Source organism: Aspergillus nidulans, chromosome VIII (genome assembly GCF_000011425.1).
Source record: "Aspergillus nidulans FGSC A4 chromosome VIII".
NCBI lineage: Eukaryota > Fungi > Ascomycota > Eurotiomycetes > Eurotiales > Aspergillaceae > Aspergillus > Aspergillus nidulans.
The window spans coordinates 1,705,091-1,722,211 of NC_066264.1; the positions used below are offsets into that span (position 1 = coordinate 1,705,091).

At 50.7% G+C, this 17,121-nt stretch overlaps 5 protein-coding genes across 5 annotated transcripts, besides 1 other annotated feature; 2 read left to right on the top strand and 3 right to left on the bottom strand.

The window, feature by feature from the left end:
- Positions 1–17,121: part of a sequence feature (contig 1.15 1752..178329(-1)) that runs on past both edges of the window.
- Positions 425–1,618, bottom strand: ANIA_01027 (uncharacterized protein; the record flags this gene model as incomplete). Its single annotated transcript, XM_653539.1, has 2 exons — positions 425–1,359; positions 1,597–1,618. The coding sequence occupies 2 exons, from the start codon at positions 1,616–1,618 to the stop codon at positions 425–427; spliced, it is 957 nt and encodes a 318-aa protein (XP_658631.1).
- ANIA_01026 (uncharacterized protein) lies at positions 2,322–3,368 on the top strand (the record flags this gene model as incomplete). The annotated part of the gene is made up of 2 exons (XM_653538.1): positions 2,322–3,165; positions 3,232–3,368. The coding sequence occupies 2 exons, from the start codon at positions 2,322–2,324 to the stop codon at positions 3,366–3,368; spliced, it is 981 nt and encodes a 326-aa protein (XP_658630.1).
- Positions 4,169–7,665, bottom strand: ANIA_01025 (putative Rho GTPase activator Rga; the record flags this gene model as incomplete). The annotated part of the gene is made up of 6 exons (XM_653537.1): positions 4,169–4,674; positions 4,731–4,826; positions 4,879–6,852; positions 6,921–7,436; positions 7,495–7,525; positions 7,585–7,665. 6 exons carry the CDS (start codon positions 7,663–7,665, stop codon positions 4,169–4,171), a joined length of 3,204 nt encoding a protein of 1,067 aa, XP_658629.1.
- Positions 12,411–15,192, top strand: ANIA_01024 (putative SNF2 family helicase/ATPase PasG; the record flags this gene model as incomplete). The annotated part of the gene is made up of 4 exons (XM_050613251.1): positions 12,411–12,569; positions 12,638–13,477; positions 13,526–14,267; positions 14,327–15,192. 4 exons carry the CDS (start codon positions 12,411–12,413, stop codon positions 15,190–15,192), a joined length of 2,607 nt encoding a protein of 868 aa, XP_050469080.1.
- On the bottom strand, positions 15,445–17,090 carry end3 (cytoskeletal adaptor protein SagA). Its single transcript, XM_050613252.1, has 3 exons — positions 16,654–17,090; positions 16,345–16,579; positions 15,445–16,280 (listed from the first exon to the last, which is right to left on the bottom strand). Exons 1-3 carry the CDS (start codon positions 16,891–16,893, stop codon positions 15,541–15,543), a joined length of 1,215 nt encoding a protein of 404 aa, XP_050469081.1. The 5' UTR covers positions 16,894–17,090; the 3' UTR covers positions 15,445–15,540.

Consider the following 17,121-nt stretch of genomic DNA (forward strand, 5'->3'; position numbering starts at 1 on the left):
CCCAATCTTCGCTCCTTGACAATTATATATGTATACACTCCAGTCTAGGGTCTACGGTTGTTCCACTGGTTTTCTCTGGGTAGTTTCTTGTTTTCACATTCATGAGTGCAACCATGCAAATGTATATCTAGTTATTGAGCCTGCAGGTTAAGCCGTACAGATGTCAGACGGGCCTGTACTTATAGCTGACGTCACGATAGAAAAGCGTTACGGAGTTTGGACAGCTGATGTTCGTTATGGTCGCAGCAAGACAGATTCAGATCAAATTTTATCCAAGTGGCTGTTCTAGGCATGAAAAATCACACGCGACTCAAAAGCCCAAAGACGAAAACCTCAACGCCTATTAAGTGTCTTGTCACATCTTTCCATCCTTAGCGCCTATTCCAACCAAAGCTAAAATCCCATTATATATCAAAGTACAGACTTAGAATCCACGATGACGATACTCATCGCTGCTGATATCGCTGCCAACCTCTGACCAACTCGCGGGAGTTACAACCCTCCCTATAGAGCCCTCGAATTCACTAAGCACTCCGTCGGACGAAGCGTCGACGGCGACATGGCTGAAATTGTCAGTTGTAGAAGGTGTTGGGGGCGTCACTGGACGGCTCCGCGGGAAACGCAAGCCTTCCAGGTCTGAGAATGGTGACCGGGAATCCTCGGCATGTCCACTGGTCATGTGGTCGGGATGGGCGTAAATTACTTCGGAGAAGGCCCCCTCCGTATAGCTAGATGCAGATGATTTGGGTCGGGCAGCATCGCCTGACTGCTGGGAAACAGCCGAAGCCATAACCTCAGATACATCGGACACAGGAGTGAAGTCAGCACCAGCGACAGACGAGGCGCGGCTCCGCGGAGTTGGGATGGAAAGCTGCAGCTTGCTCTGCTCAGGCGCTGCCTCTGCTTCGAAAAGCACTGTGGATTGCGCTGCCGGGTCATCTGATTGATGACCCCGATGAGTTGGCTGTGAAACGCCAAGGTCTAAAGCCGTAGAATTTGCCGCTGGGTTACCTTGATCCTCAAGATCTAGAAGACGGCCGTTCTCGTCTACAAGTGCATCAAACGTCCCAAGCGAGCTGTTGGACCTTCTCTTGCGGCGCTCTTCCAGAATGCTCCGTCGCCGCGATATCTCTTCCCGAGCTATCCGTCTTCGCTCGTCGGCGGCTGGGCCTATCTCTTCCGTCATGGAAATATCATTTCGGTAGCGTGAGTCACCATCTCCAGGATGAATGTCGTCCCCGAGATTGTGTAGCGTCATTGCCAGCTTTCTCCGCGAGTTGTTCACCCATCTTCGGAACTGAGGAGATTCATAGACTGCAATACCGGCGGCAACGAGTGCCGCGACGCCAATGATGATGCCTGGGCTTGTCAGTACACTTACACATGACTGTACTGATAAATTTCAATAAAAGTCAATCTGATACAGTCACGATTCGTTGGTGGAAGCATCCAAGCTGGGTGAGTATCCCCATTCCAAGAGCTCATACATCATGTCATGCTCGATAAGCACACCGCCCCCGTAGAAGCAAGTAGGTATGACTTCGGAGTGGACCGGAAGAAAGGAAAAGAAGGCATCTAATAGAAAAGGAAGCATACCCTTTGCAACAGGAGTCGGCATAATGACTTTTACCACTTTCTCCAGCTCCTTTAATGCGTAACTGATACAGTCGTGGCGAAGGCAGCAGTCAAGTCCGGTTAAGCCCGCCGGCGCTTCCCCGCTGGGCTCTCACGTGGCTTCTAGACCCTTATCTATTGCCCTACTTTGCGTCCGCTTTTGGCACCCGCCGTTTCCCCTCATCATCACAAGTTCATCCCATCATCAACCACCAGACCGCAATTGCGTTTCCACCAATTCAATTCAGCACTCAATTCAGCAATTCGTTCCTTTTCTGGCTACGGCACTATGTCGCGTCCTTCATCTATTGCGCAGCGTCCCTTGACGCTCACTGAGGAGTTGGAAAAGCTTGAACAATCCATCACGCTGACTCTTCAAGGTAAACAAACAAGCAGACGTCCCTATTTCAGATCACTAAGCCTCAACTCTTCTAGAAATCGATCACAACTTCAGCCGTGCTCACCGCATTATCACAACGAGTATCCTCCCTGTCGTCACTGAGTACAAAGAAGCTTCCCGCGATGTCTGGGAGGGCGCAAAGGTCCGCATCTGATGACCCCCACGTGTTTCGCGATGCCATCCTCACCTACCCCTCTAGTTCTGGAAAAAGTTCTTCGAAGCCAGCGCCAACGTCCACCTCAATGCCAACGGTGAACAACCGAACCAAGACGAAACAACCGTCAATGAAACAACCGTCGACGAAACCATGCCTGAAGATGAGTCGGGCAACATCTCGCAAAGCCACCTCACCGAAAATGAATCTTACGACAATCAGTCAACTGCACAATTAGATAGCGACCGCAAACCCGACGATCTCGAACTCACTTCTTTAAGCCTCTCGTCGCACAGTACCCCGCGCGCTGCACTGCGCGAGAACGCACGCAACGACTCAACAGTAACCTCCTCTATAGCCCATCCTTCCCCTTACGATCAAGGCCTTGCCGAAGATGACGAGCACTACCAGCAAGACGACTCGTATCTCCCAACCACACCCGGAAAACAGACGTCGCGCGGTACATACAACCGATCTTACGCCGATAATTTGCTGTCCTCATCACCCTTCGTCCCCCCTGTTTCCAACGAAGTGCTCACATCGGGCAACCACAAAGGCCCCATTCTGCACAACTTCGGAGACAAAACTTACCGCGTCCAAGCCACACCCATGGGTAAGGCCTACGATCCCTCCCGCTCCCGCTTTGCTGTCACTCCCAACGCCGCTTCCGTCAAGAAATACGCCTTTGAAGACTCCCCCATTTCTAGTCCTGAACCTGAAGCTCCGCAACTCAACTCAGAGCTCTTCTCCTCCCCGCTTAAGCCCCAAACTCCAGGTACGGGAGGCAGAGGACGTCCCGATGCAAACCGGTCCCGCGCCCCGCCTAAGCCAGGAACTAGCGTACTCACGCCGGCAAAGGGTGGTTTCGGAAAACGTAGCGAGTGGGATAGCGATGATGAGCAGTTTACTTATGACGACGACGATGACGAGCTGGGCCTCAGTCCGCCGAAGACAATGCAGTTCCATATTCCGCAAAGCCGACTTATGAAAACGCCAGGTGAGTGCCTTGTTTATTCTCTTGCAATCTTAGAGCGGTGCTAGAGCTAACTTACATGTGATTCAGCCAGAGAAGCCTCAAGGCGAATAGTAGAACAGTTGCTTTTCACAGCCGGTGCGAATGATACCACGGAGGACCTACAGGATGATCAGAGCCCAAGCGTTATTCGGCGGGTGGAGAGGCTGGAGGATGATACTTTCTAATCTGTCATTCTTGTACATATTTCAGTGACACTGCGTGTCCAATAGATATCTTGTATAGAAATACGGCATAAGAACCCTGATCATGTCTAGTTTATTTTATAAACCGCGACAGTACCCTGACTTACAGGTATGCTCGTAATAAGCAATTCGCAAACCATATATGGGGAAAATTAAACAGACGCGTGCTCTAATGCCACACCAGAAAACACTAAAGCCATCCGCTACAGACCTATTACTCAAACAGTGTCCTGACTAGGTGCTACTAATTTTATCTAGGTGATTACCATGCAGATCAAGAAGCGAAAACGGACAACTGCAACTGTACCTGTAGTGACTTGTCCTTCGTGGAGTGCTCAGACATCCGCACATATCCACAAGAAACAGACGTAAGAGTAATCGTCCATGGTGCTAGATGAGAAGTCTTCTAAAGTAGAATTTAGTTTAAAAGAACACAAGTACAACACCACTGGTGAGTTAGTATGGGTGGGAACTAGCTTCGGACCTGCGGGATCGAAGAGAGAGAAAATCGAAATAGCATGCAAGCATGGAAAGATACATGAAGGGTATCGAGGGGGCGCTGATCATCAGTTTTGGAGGTCTCCGGGTTGGTGGAAAACATTGTGATGTAGGGGAAAGAAGGAAAATAAGCACAAACGGAGGCAGATGGCCGCCAAGGATATATACAGGCTGTCCATTCGGAAGCTGGGGTGTTCGCAAAGAACAAGAACGTAGAGAAATAATGCAAGTGACGAATGATTGACGCCGAATCGATGTAACTGGACGACTAAGGTAGTCGGCGATTAGTTGTTATTTTGCATGCCCATGAAAACTTCCTGGCAATTATCCACCAGGAACTTGACCACCTCATTCTTCTTTTGAACATCCGTCATCTCTCGTGCGAGACTCTGTGGCCGCATGATTGTCGGCGCAAAGACAACGGCAATGTTTTGGCTTGTCATCAGATTTTCTTTCTCCCGTTCCACGACACGCTTCAAGTGAAACACGAGGAACTCAAGCACATCCTGATGAACACGCGGTAACTCTCCGAGGCTCTTTTGCAACGCTTCGACACGACCAGAGTGCGAAGTGATCTCCCCTGTTTCGATAATTTTTTCGTAAACGTCGTACGTGATGAGAGGCATGGGTAGTTTGCGGAAGTATTGCTTGAGGGCCGATGTCACGGCGTGAATATCCAAATCAGGGTCTGAAATATCATAATCCTGAGGAGACCGCTCGAAGCCTTCTCGAATTGTCTGGATAGCTGAGCTAGCGCCAGATTTTCGGTATATCCCTTCCATGTCCATGCCTGAATTACCAGCATTAACCTCATGGGCCTGACAGATTGATGACACGATAACATACCTCGTAACTCAACCTCTTGGATACATCGAGTGATAATACCCGGAATAATGCTCTTTTCATGCTCCATGCGTTGCTCCAAATCGGTTCCGAATAGTCCTGAAGGAAAGATAAGTACGGGTGTTGGCTGCAACTATGGCTGGGAACTTACCTGCTGGGGAGGTTTCGGCCAAGGCTGGGACGCTGTCGGTCTGCGGCATTCTGGTGCCCGTTTGCTTGTTACGCTGGTTTCCGAAAAAGCCAAAGCCCTGACGACTAGGGTCTTGTGTCTGAGAGCGTGGTAGGCCAGGAACGCCATCCGCGGTACTAGTGTTATTTTCGCTGGACATGAACGCTCCCTTGAGACCTTTCGTGACTCCTTTGGCGACGTTCTGGCCTCCTTTCTTCCAGTTGAACTTGCGAGGCTGTCCTTTACGAATGCTAACAACCTGGGGACCAGGAACAACGGTGGCCGGCTCAGCCTCTTCAGACATATTAGGAGTGGAGACCGACTGTGCCAATTCACCCGTGGCCTTCAGTGCATCAATTGAGGATAAAGACTTCTCCTTCCCGTGCGAGTAAATGCCCAAACCGTTGGCACCGCGTCCGTCTGAGTTATTTGCCTTGTATAGCTCTTGGATTTGATGGACGAGTTGATTGTTCAGTTCAGCCAGCTGGGCGTTCTTTGAGGACAGTTGCTCGAATTCTTGGAAGCTCTTATCCTTCTGGCTGTTGATCTTTGCAAGCTCCTCAGCAGCCTCATTGCGTTTCTGGATCAACTCTTCAATCTGAGGCGTGAAAGAATCTTTCAGATTCTGGATAGACTCCACAAAGTCCCGCAGGACCTTGTTGGTAAGTTTACTCAGGTCAAGGGGACCACTACTGCCACCACGCTTTTCAGACTCGAGGTGCTCAGTCAAAACAGTGAGCTCCCGCATGACAATCTCCTTTTGGGCGTCCAACACCACCATAGTCGATCGTTTCTCATTAAGCTCCGTGTTGACCTGCTTCACATCAGCAGTAGCTTTGAGGACAGACTCCATCTCCGCAATCTTCTGATCCCGCTGAAGGACCCGTTGACGCTCCTTTCGCAGCTCGCTCCGAAGCCATGTTACTTCGTCGGTTCCCATTTGCTCCGGAGAGCTGGCTGAAGCATTGGCAGACCCGTTGACAGGAGTTTTAGGCCACTTTGCGTCCTTTGATAACCGTGTGCCCTTGTCACTATAGCTTCGACCATGGCGCACCGAGTTGGACATTCTGCGGAGGAATGATTCGCTGTTTTGCGAGTGCTGTTCTTCTGAACCCATGATTCTCGCCATATCCTCGTCCATAGAGAAATCACCCCCGCCACTGTAACGCAGAGGTGAAGGAGTTGCTCCATAGTCCGCAGAGCGGAATGCGTCTGGCTGCTGAGGGGTGCAGATCGAATTTGGACGCGCGCGGGATTTCGGCTGTTCGTAAGAGTCACTACGCGGAAGCCGTGGCGACTCTCCAGTTTGAGCAGTTGTTTTGTTCAAAGTGTCCACAGACTTCTCACTCCACTGATCGCTTTGAGGGGCTGGAGTAGCACCAGGAGATTGCACAGTTTCCTTTCGAGGAAGTTTATGGTGCCTACTTTCTAGTGAATCTCCACGCTTGGGATGAGCGACAGCTGGTGACGAGTCTGAGGATCCTCCGTTCTCGTGCAGGCGACGAAGCTCGTAAGAGGGACGAGTGGGCAATGTAGTCGTACTCTCCGTAGCCGCAGTTCTTGGGTCAACAGTCGAGCCGTCTCTCCCATGGGCCGTTGACGACTTGTCATACGTGGAATAAGAGCTGCTTCCTTTATGACCCACCGGTAGGTCCGACCTAGAACTTCGAGCAGAGTTTGAACTCGCTGCCCTATTGAGAGAATCATCTTGACGCCAGCGATGAGATTCGGGTTCGGGGCGCTCCCGACCCTTTTCCTGGTAGGCAATGTGGGGAGACGAGTTCTCCATTGGGGCGCGCTCTGGAGACCTGGTGGAGTGGTCGCGAGGGGGTCTCTGTTCTTCGGAGGGATCGAATGCGAGCGGAATCAAAAACTCTCCACCGTCTGCATCCGGTTCGGTAGGGACGACAGAAAGCCGGTTGCTGCGATACGTGCTCGATGGCAGGATCAAATTATCTGTTCAGAGCCGCAGCACATCAGTTCACTGCACTACATCGTCCGCCGCAAAACATCGCGATGCTTACCTTGATTATCCACAGACGAGGTTCCCGCGTCCAGCGCAGGCGCTGCCGTTCGAGAGCCCGCCTCCATCGACGAGTCAACATACCCGTCAACAGAGAGGTCATCTGCGGCTTGCGGATGGGGCTCGACCTCTTCAGGAGGCAGCGAAGGGAGCGATTTGTCTAACTTTACACCGGGACCAGTATGCTTCTTAGACGTTGCCGCACGATTCTTCTTTCTTCGTCGTTGCATCAAAGACTCGTGGCAATCCATGCAAAAGATTCCCTGCGACGTCCGCGCATAGCGCAAATTCTCGATTTTCCTTTTGCAGTTCCGGCATCGAAAGCATTGGGCACAGAAAGCTTGTTCGCCAGTCAGGATGGCCAAATCCTCGATCTTGTTCCCACATGAGCTGCAACTGTAGGTACAATTGCTGCAGATCAATGAGCCGTCTCCGAGGAGTAGAAGATGCGCATCCGAATCTAGGAGTGTGCTGCACGAGCTGCAGCGGAAACAGTCGATATGCCATCGATTTCCGGCTAGAGAGAGCGCAGTCAGCAAGTAAACTATGGCGATCTACATCGGCGTAACACCTACCAAGCTCGAAAGCTTTGCCTTCTTCCAAAATCTATCCAGGTCAGTATCGGCATTCGCGCTCCTTAACAGTTTTCACCGGACACTTCATACCTCTCCACAGCCCTTGCAAGGGAATGGAATATCCTCCTGCTCCATGGGAGACTCCGGGGGGTACGATGTGGGGGACTCCATGAAGCGTTCCACCTCAAAGAGCGCTCAACAATTGATGTGAAAAACAGCGACGATATCGACCCCAAGCACCGCCAGACGAGAGCGGTCAGTACAGGTTCAGAGCGCGAAATGGTCGGTCAAGCCAAGGCTATTATTCATCGATGGTTTAAAGCGAGGGGTTTCGGGGTCCAGCCGCAGATCCAACAAAAGACAGCAAGTTTGCGGTTTGAACCACAATCACTGAGCCCCTGAAATGACGATTATCGAGCGAGGGTGTAGGACAGGCGTCCGGGAGGGGGCGGCTTTGCGAGGAAAAGGACACGGGGCCCGCGCTTGGAAAGGGACGCAATAAGAGACGCAATTCGCACGGGAGCAGAAGAAGGACGTTTGGGAGGGCCGCGAAGCTAAAGAGAGACTGAGATTAGTGGCGGTCGATCGAGTATCCGCATGGCGAGGAGGGGGATAATGGCGGGATGAAGACAACGAGAAAGTAGGAGGTATGGGTATGGGGGGTCCTGCGAGAACAATTGGAAGAACAGGGGGGCCAGCAGAGGAGTGAGGGGGCCGAACGCCTGGGCTGGAACCATACCGTTAAACAGCTGTCGATCGGGACAGGGGTGGTGTCGCAGATGGGGACTTGGGACTTGGGAACGATCTCGAAATAACCCCAGCAAGAAAGAGGAAGGAGATTACTGGAGCGAAGGCGGACAAGTTATTATCTTGATTGAGAAGCTGAAGCGCGAGAGTCGACGAGGAAATACGATTGAAACAGAGAATTGTTTCAGATAGAGTCGGCGGACGGGATCAGGCCGCTCGCCAACTGGCCTGCATAGATACTTCCCCAGTGTCGCTACGAAGACTATTAGCGCAAATTATTTTTCTTATTATGTAGGACGGAGAATATATTAGGGATGTCCAACAGACCGTTGATGAAACTACTGTATACAGAAATGCGGTGTTACGCACGCCACAATCTTGTGTATACTCACTTGCAGCCTGAGGCACTAATTCAGCTTACAGAGTGCAAACCACTGAGACTTCGCGGTCTCACTCTCACGTCGTCGGTGTATCGAGTCTGCACCCCGTTCTGCACATCGTCTTTTCCTGGGTAACTAATCATAATCCCGAACTGCAAGCGTTCTGCCCCATTTTGTTGCTGTCCAGGCTATGCACGTCTCAGGAGTATCTGCAGTCTGGAACGAAATTAGATCCGTTGGCGTATCTTGCGGCTCGCCTATCATTAATGGCTCTTCCTGGGCCGTCTTTAAAACTTTACTCTGGGTATGGTTTGCGTTCTGCTTTTGCTCCTAATGGTATAGACGCTCAGTTATCGCATCGGACCGTTATTGCCACATAATGACCATTTATACCGCCTATCCGCCTAGGTAAGCTTGGACGTCTAGGACCCCGGCTCACCGCGGGCTCACCGCGGGCTTTACCTGGGCTTCGATAGTCAGGAACCAGCAATAGACCGGCCTTTCTGGGAGGGTTCTGCTCTTTGGTGCTACTTTTGATCGTCACTCAGAATAGACTGATTTGGGATTGATCATTAAAGGAAACCATACTCTGGCGGTGGTCAAGAGCACTGGCCAGCTGAACGGCCTAGACCTCTCTATCTCGAAGGCCTAGAATTTCCTTACAGCCTGTATCCTTTGGCTTTCTTTGCTGGTTATAACAGGGTCGCATCTCTGGTACTATGTACACAATTCCAGCAGAGCTGTCCAATAAGATCGCTGAGTCGATCCTGCCAGGAACCGGTGACAGTTCATTCCTCAGCAATCAACAGAAACCGCTCGGCGCCCATACTGCATTCTGCGAACTGCAGCACTCGCATGTACGCTGACAAATCGAAAGCGCCTACCCTTCATAATGTATGGGCAGTTTCATGGTTGACAACCCCAGTGCATAAATCCTTAGGTACAACTAGTTCTGTTCTCGTCTGCGGGATCGTAGTACATCAATTATAGAGAACTATAGCCTGGCAGTGCTTGTTAGTAGCTTCTCTGTTGCCAAAGTCGCAAATTATTACTCAATACCATCCATTAACGAGAGGAAAGTAGTCAAGCCGTTGCCTGCCTTCGGAAAACTGGTTATTAATGTATGGATCGAGAGGTCCACCGAGCGAGGTCAATGATGACTCCTCGTCTTTCACCCGGCAACACTCCCCAACCCACTGGCCAACTTAACATCAGACCACCATTTGTCTTGGTTGTTTATTGAGGCATACCGCGTCAACTGTCTCTGGAGTTCCTACGCATCATCAAATGCGAGTGTGAGTGTCCGGTCATTTTCACTTTCCATTTCTCACTCATGTCGATGGTGTTACAGATATCCCTCATGTCTACTGCGCCAGCAAGTACCCAGACCGAGTCTAATTCCAACGAGACGCTTGTCTATGGGGTCATGAGTTATGGCCCGAGGAGTTTCCACCAGCACACAGCAGCGACGTGCTTCGAGAATGGTGGATTGGGTACTACCTTCAATTAGAAGTTCGTGACGTTTTGGAACTCAAGTTCTGGAATTCATGGGTTTAGTCAAAGAGACGTAGGAATTGCCATCTGGAGACAAGGGACATTCGCATACCGTCGAGTAGCGGGGAGGTTTCCACCAGAATGCACTTTTCCACTATCCTAGCATTGTTGCAACTTCTCGAAAGCATTCACGAACAACCCTCCTCTGCCATTGGTCTCTGCCTTCACTTGCCGATCCCGAGGCAGGCAGACAGCCTGCACTGCAGCTTTATAAGCAGTGTTCAGAATCTCATACTGTCAACTGACGGCATATGCTACAACGCAGAAGCGAACTCGTGCAAGATAGACAGGGCTTTTACAACGAGTTGTTGGGTTTCACTCCATTAACCGAAAATATTGGGCAATTGCACAGATCTAGAACATTTGACATGAAAGGAAGCAGGGGGTATCACAAGGTCAATGCTTGCATGCTCCTAAGCTTATACATCCTGGTGCAACCGGAAGAAGACGAACATCAGGTGTCGGCATCAACGGCAAATAGTTCGGGGCATTCCAACCACCCAAAATTCATTTGTAAAATTTGCCCCAGTTCGGCATCTGCAGTTGTCGAGTTTTCTTGAACCATGTGAAAGGTGGTGTTTACGTTATGGGAACAGCTATGCAAATCGATCCGTTGCGAGCAATCCTAACTTGCTGACGGATTTATGGGACAAGCAGCTCGGCCCAAACCTCGACTGCTTGGGTTAACCATACGGTTCGGTTCCCTATTTCAGTGTCCTGAATTAGATGAAGGTGTATGGGAGCTTTAGGTTTCAATCCCACTCGATATCTGTGACTACCTGACATGCTGGATCTAGCCTAAGGCAGTTTTGACACGGTTGGCACTCCGTATAAGAGGAGGCGGTGCGGTTTGGCCAGATTATGGTTTGCTTGGGGCCAACCCAGTGAAGAGCTTGATGATCCCTTTCACCTCATTTATTTTACCGTGTATTCGGTTATCCAGAGCGATAATCACCCAGCATGGCTTCCTCCCGACGCTCCTAGTCCTTACCTCAGTTGTTCTAACCCAGACGCTTTCCAAGGGCATACTGGATTACTGGAATCCGCACCCGCACCTACTCAAGCATCAGACTCATCCACCTCGAGACTCAGCTTCGACTGCGATATGGTCTGCAGAGAACTCCGGGAGAAAAAGTCAAATGCATGCCAACTAGTACGGGCGATGGGTCGAATACAACCCGAGCCAGAATGATAGTGACCGGAAATGCAAGCAGACTTCATGCCTGTCACGCTTCAGACAGTTCACAGGCTGAGCTTGGACAAACAGACTTTCCTAATCCAATGATCATCCCTTACGGCAATTCCTTCCATGAAGATTGCTCACAGATTCGCAAGCACTACTACACCACTAGCTTTCGTCTTCAACTAACTTATGTCTGATCAATGACCCTCAGTATGAAAGCATGAACATTCGCTAGAGCAGCTATGCAGTGCACACCAAAGACGAGGCTTGCCTATCGGAGTCCACAATTCAGTTCTTGGTGAATCTCTCTCTTGTTTGATGATACAACAGTCTAATCTGTATGGGGTCGTTCAGATGACGATGATGATGGCCCTCAAGCTCGGAGTGTTGTATTCAGCTGCTTCTTAATCCTTGTATACGCCATAACTGCGCAGGTACGATCGTCGTTAGCACCGCGGTCATGGGCCGGCCCCTGGACGAATGATGGAGTTCTCAAACAGATCCATGTGTAAGGAATTATATTCAATATCCATTTTGAATCTGAACATTCTTTATTTAACCAGAGAATATTTATTCGATAGAGTAAACTGACAGTGATCTTAACACAAGGTCTGATTATCTGATAGTGAACGCAAGTCGCTGCTTCGAAATTCAATCTAAAAGTGGTCCGTGCACCGACGCGAAAATCGCGTCCTCCTTCAGTTTGAGTAGTCTCACATGAGAGAACATCAACGGCGAATGACCTTGACAGCTGCCTGCTGTTGATCTGGGCTCTATATAATCTTCTATTCATCTTGGCGTCCTTACCTTCATAGCCCGCAAATTCAATTTGCTCTCTCTACCAGATAAAAGATTGAATATTGGCCCTCTTTGTTCCTCTATCTACGTCGGGTGGCGACACGCTTTCCGGAATCATTTTTCCTGCATCGAGTGGATATGAAGGGGAATTTCTCCTGACAAACGACTTATATTATTGCAAGTTTCGCGCACGAATCTACCCATCTTTGATCGAACGTCTCCTCACCCCTGCCCTTCTCGCCGGCAACAACACGATGCGACAGGACTCTGCGCAGCCGTCCGTTGCGGATGTCAACGAGGATGTGAAGATGGAAACAGAGACTGGAAACGATGGACAGAGCGAGGCTGTAGAGAATGAGGAGGATATGGATGTCAAGACGAAGGCACTCATGCATCTGCTGAATACTAGCGAGGTTCGTCATTCTTGGAGAATACAAGAGCGAACCCATTCCACCCAATTGCTGATCGTTGCGCACTGCAGGTTTTCGTCGCAATAATGGCTGAGAAGATGAAGAAGCAGCAGGAGGAGGCGAGACTGGAAGCGGCGAAAAAGCAGGAACAGCAGCAAAAGGAACAGCAGGCCGATACATCGGAGGAAAGTAGAAAGGCATCCGCGCAACCGACTGAAAGGAGAGGGACTCGAGCGAGTACGCGACAAGCAGCAGCTGCAGAGGCTACCGATAATAATGAAAAGAAGGAAGAGCCGGCAAAGTCGAAGCGAGGGAGGGGGCGAAAGGCACCCGCTAAGGGCAATACTATCTCCAACTACTTCAAGAAGGCGGATTTGAATGTCGACGAGGCCAAAAACACCACTGTTCAGGAGGCGCTTGAGCATGCCGCGGATGAGTTCGAAGCCAAACCGACAGTTCTCGGTGAGCAGGAGCTTGTTGCCACGCAGCAGCCTGCCCCTGTTACCGGGGGTAAGATGAGGAAGTATCAGCTCGAAGGACTTGAGTGGCTCAAGTCCCTATGGATGAACGGTCTATGTGGTATCTTGGCGGATGAGATGGGTCTTGGGAAGACGGTACAGGCCATATCCTTGATTGCCTTCTTCAAAGAACATAATGTCTCTGGACCGTTCCTTATATCGGCTCCGCTGAGTACGGTAAGCAATTGGGTGGATGAGTTCGCTAGGTGGACACCTGGAATCAAAACAGTGCTGTACCACGGCACCAGAGACGAACGGGCACAGCTCAGGAAGAAGTTCATGAACCTCAGAGACCAGAAAAGTCCGGATTTCCCCGTCGTTTGTACGTCGTACGAGATCTGCATGAATGACCGCAAGTTCCTCGCCCAATATCAGTGGCGATATATCATTGTGGTTAGTCTGCATTATGTTTCTAGATTTGGCTTGCTAACGGTTGCACAGGACGAAGGACACCGCTTGAAGAATATGAATTGCCGGCTCATCAAGGAACTGCTGTCCTACAATTCGGCCAACAGGCTCCTCATCACCGGGACTCCTCTGCAGAACAACATTACCGAACTATGGTCACTCCTGCATTTCCTGCTTCCTGAAATCTTCAACGATCTCAACAGCTTCCAGAATTGGTTCGATTTCTCGTCCGTATTGGACAACAATGGTCAGACAGATATGATCGAGCGTCGGAAGCGGACTCTAGTCTCGACTATGCACTCGATTTTAAAGCCATTTTTACTCCGGCGTGTTAAGACAGATGTCGAGTCTGCTCTACCGAAGAAACGAGAGTACATCCTCTATGCACCGTTGACTCTCGAGCAGAAGGACTTATACCGAGAGATCCTCAACGGCACGGGTCGTCAGTACCTTGAGGAGAAGGCAACAGAGCGTTTGATGGCGAAGAACGGAATGATCTCGCGCCCAAGGAGCCTAAAGCGCAGTGCAAGTAGCAGCGTCGTCTCAACACCTAATAAGAGCGTCCGGTCAAGCCGTGATTCTACCCCTGGCAGTCGAGCCAGCTCTACGCGTAGACGCAAGGCACCGCAGACCTACAAGGACATCAGCGATCGTGAATTCAACTCAAAACTACGAAAGCTAGAGCAAGGCCTCGAGGAAGATTTGGACATTGAAGAGAGCATTGACGAGTCCGAACAAGAAGAGATCGAGAGAGCAAACACCATTAAGCTTGCCAGTACGTGCACTACACCTGCAACGCCCAGCCTTGACTGCCTTAGCTAACTTCCACCATAGAGCGCGAAATTGCCCAAAAGAAAATGCAAAACCCAGTAATGCAAGCCCGACTCGCCTGCAACTCCCCCCACAACTTCTACTGGCCTTGGGCCGAAGATCCCTCCAGCATAGACGAGACCCTCGTCACAGCCTCGGGCAAAATGCTCCTTCTCGACCGCTTGATCCCCTGTTTGCTAAACAAAGGCCACAAAATTCTCATCTTCTCGCAATTCAAGACACAGCTCGACATCCTCCAGGATTGGGCCACACACCTCCGCTCCTGGAACTGCTGCCGCATCGACGGCGCAATTAGTCAGGCAGACCGCCAAGCCCAAATCAAAGCTTTCAACACAGATAAAGATTACAAAATCTTCCTCCTTAGTACCCGCGCCGGGGGACAAGGAATTAATCTCGTGGCAGCGGATACAGTCATCCTCTTTGACTCGGACTGGAACCCGCAGCAAGACTTGCAAGCTCAGGATCGCGCTCACCGAATTGGCCAGACGAAACCGGTTATCGTCTACCGTTTAGCAACTAAGGGAACAGTTGAGCAGACACTACTTGAAAAAGCCGATTCGAAGCGCCGTCTCGAGCGTCTCGTTATTCAAAAGGGCAAATTCAAATCCCTGCTTAGTGAGTCGACGATGTCGCGAGACGATGTTGACGAGCTGAAAAGGGCGCTCGGTGAGGATGAGTTCGAGCGTTTCGAGGCCAGTGCGGACCCGGCGTCTATATTGTCGGATGAGGACCTAAGAGTTCTTACGGATCGCAGCGAGGAGGCTTATGCGCTGGCGGAGAAGGGGCTTGATGTTGATGGGAAGGCGTTCAAGGCTGTGGAGACGAAGAGAGATGGGGATAACCTTATGGATCAGCTGAAAAGAAAGTGATTGCCGTTGCTTCGGGATGGGATGAGCCCTAAATGGTGTATGTGGTGTAATTGCTGTACAACAGTGCTTTTTCGGTTTGTTGTTGATATGGCGTCGGGTTTCTACTGGAGGATCTTAGGGCTGGTTGTTTGGGTATATTATGCTCCAGAAGCTTTAATATGTAATACATGTAAATACACGAGATAGACTGCGAGGTCCTAGAAATTTTGATAACAAAAAAATGGACACCCAAATCCAGATAACACGATCGATTGAACGCCTGAACTCCTCGCCAAGTGGCTATACATAGGCATGCATGATTAGACCGCCAGGATAGGTACAAGAAGGAAGACGTGGATATATATGAGACTACCGAGACGCCCGCTCGTCTTCAATTTCTCTTCGCAAGTCCTCAAGCACACCTTTTCGCTGGATGAGATGGTTCTTCAAACCATCGACCTGCTCGCCCACTGTGCGGACATCTTCACGAAGACGCTCGACATCCCCGCCGGCTTTGGCCCGCCCACTGCCCTCGCGCAATTCACGCAGCTCACGTTCCTTATACTCCAGAAGCTGAAGAGCCTCTTTCTTAATGAGAACCCAGTTCGGCCGCCCGTCGTTCCGGTTACCAGCTTTCCGTCCCTCAACAGCCTTATTCGCAGCCTGCAGCTTGGCATCTAACTCTGCCAGTTCGCGTCGCAGCCGCACCTTCTCCCACTCCTCATCCTGAATCGTGTCGCTGAAATCCGTCCCCTTGGGCGTGTAGGATGTCTTGCCCGCAACGCCGAGGCGACTCAGGTACGTATCACCGAATTTAGCCTTGCGGCCCGTCGAAGTCTCCGTATCGCCATTTGTGCCCCATTTTTGCGCTGGCCGCGCGCTATCAAGCTGGTAGTCTATCTTGTTATTTTCGAAAGATGCGCGCAAAGAAGCGGGGATTGTGCGGGGGATACGGTAGCCCTCGTGGCGGTAGTTGAGGATATGGAGAAAGGCAAGTGTGGCATCCTTATTGATTTCGGGGGCCGCGGATGGGTTTACTAGGTTCCAGGCTGAGCGGATATCGGTATCTGGGACATCAAGAGATTCATAGAGGGGTTCTAGGGATCCAACTGGACACAGAGAGAATTGCAAGTTAGCGCATGCCAGAATCCCAAGCCGTAGCGACAAACGTACAGGCTATTTCACCGCGCTGGTTCTTATTGGCGGAGTATATCTCCTCGTACTTGGCCTTATCCTCAGGGCTCATGTACCAGTCGAAACCGTCTTTCAGCCCGGGCGTGCTATCTTCATCCTCTATACGCTCGAACTGCTCCTGGCCTCCACTTAGAGCACGAGTAGCTTGGACGAGGTGTGCTTTGGATTCAGGGACCAGCCAATCGGGAAGCGATTTGGGAACTTGCGGTAATTCCTTGGGCAAATGTCAATTCCAGTGTTCATAAATAGCACACGATACGATGGCGGGCACCCGCAGATATGACATACCCCGTTTACCAGATCGAAGACTAATCGCATGGCGACACAGAATTCCTCAAAGTCGAGTTCTCCATCTCCGTCCAGGTCAGCCAAATCCCACACTTTCTCCAGCTGGTCATCGCGTAGACGGCTGTTCCTGAGCACTGAGGCGGCCTGGGAGTTGTTGAGATGGGGTTGGCCGCCGGCCAAGGAAGAGAAGATCTCCCAATACCGCTCGACTTCCCACTGCTCTATCTTTTTATTCGACATGGTGTGTATTTACAGTGATGGTTTCTGGAAAAGGAGAGTGGCTGCTGTGAGAGAACAGGCAAGGAGCGGCTGCGGAGACGATGACCTCCGTGTTGATAGTGAGCTCCTTTAGACTCGGGCTTCCCGCACCTAATGTCCAACGGGACGCCCGGATTAAGATAGATCCGTTTTTGACTATATATGCATTCAGCAGCCCGCCCAATAGGTGACTACAAAGCAATTAATGAG

Bases quoted from the DNA above. Each gene is read 5' to 3' on its own strand.
- end3 (XM_050613252.1), bottom strand. From the start codon at position 16,893: ATGTCGAATAAAAAGATAGAGCAGTGGGAAGTCGAGCGGTATTGGGAG. The intron at 16,580-16,653 runs GTATGTCATATC...CATTTGCCCAAG, and splicing joins TCTTCGATCTGGTAAACGGG to GAATTACCGCAAGTTCCCAA. The intron at 16,281-16,344 runs GTACGTTTGTCG...CTCTGTGTCCAG, and splicing joins CCAGCGCGGTGAAATAGCCT to TTGGATCCCTAGAACCCCTC.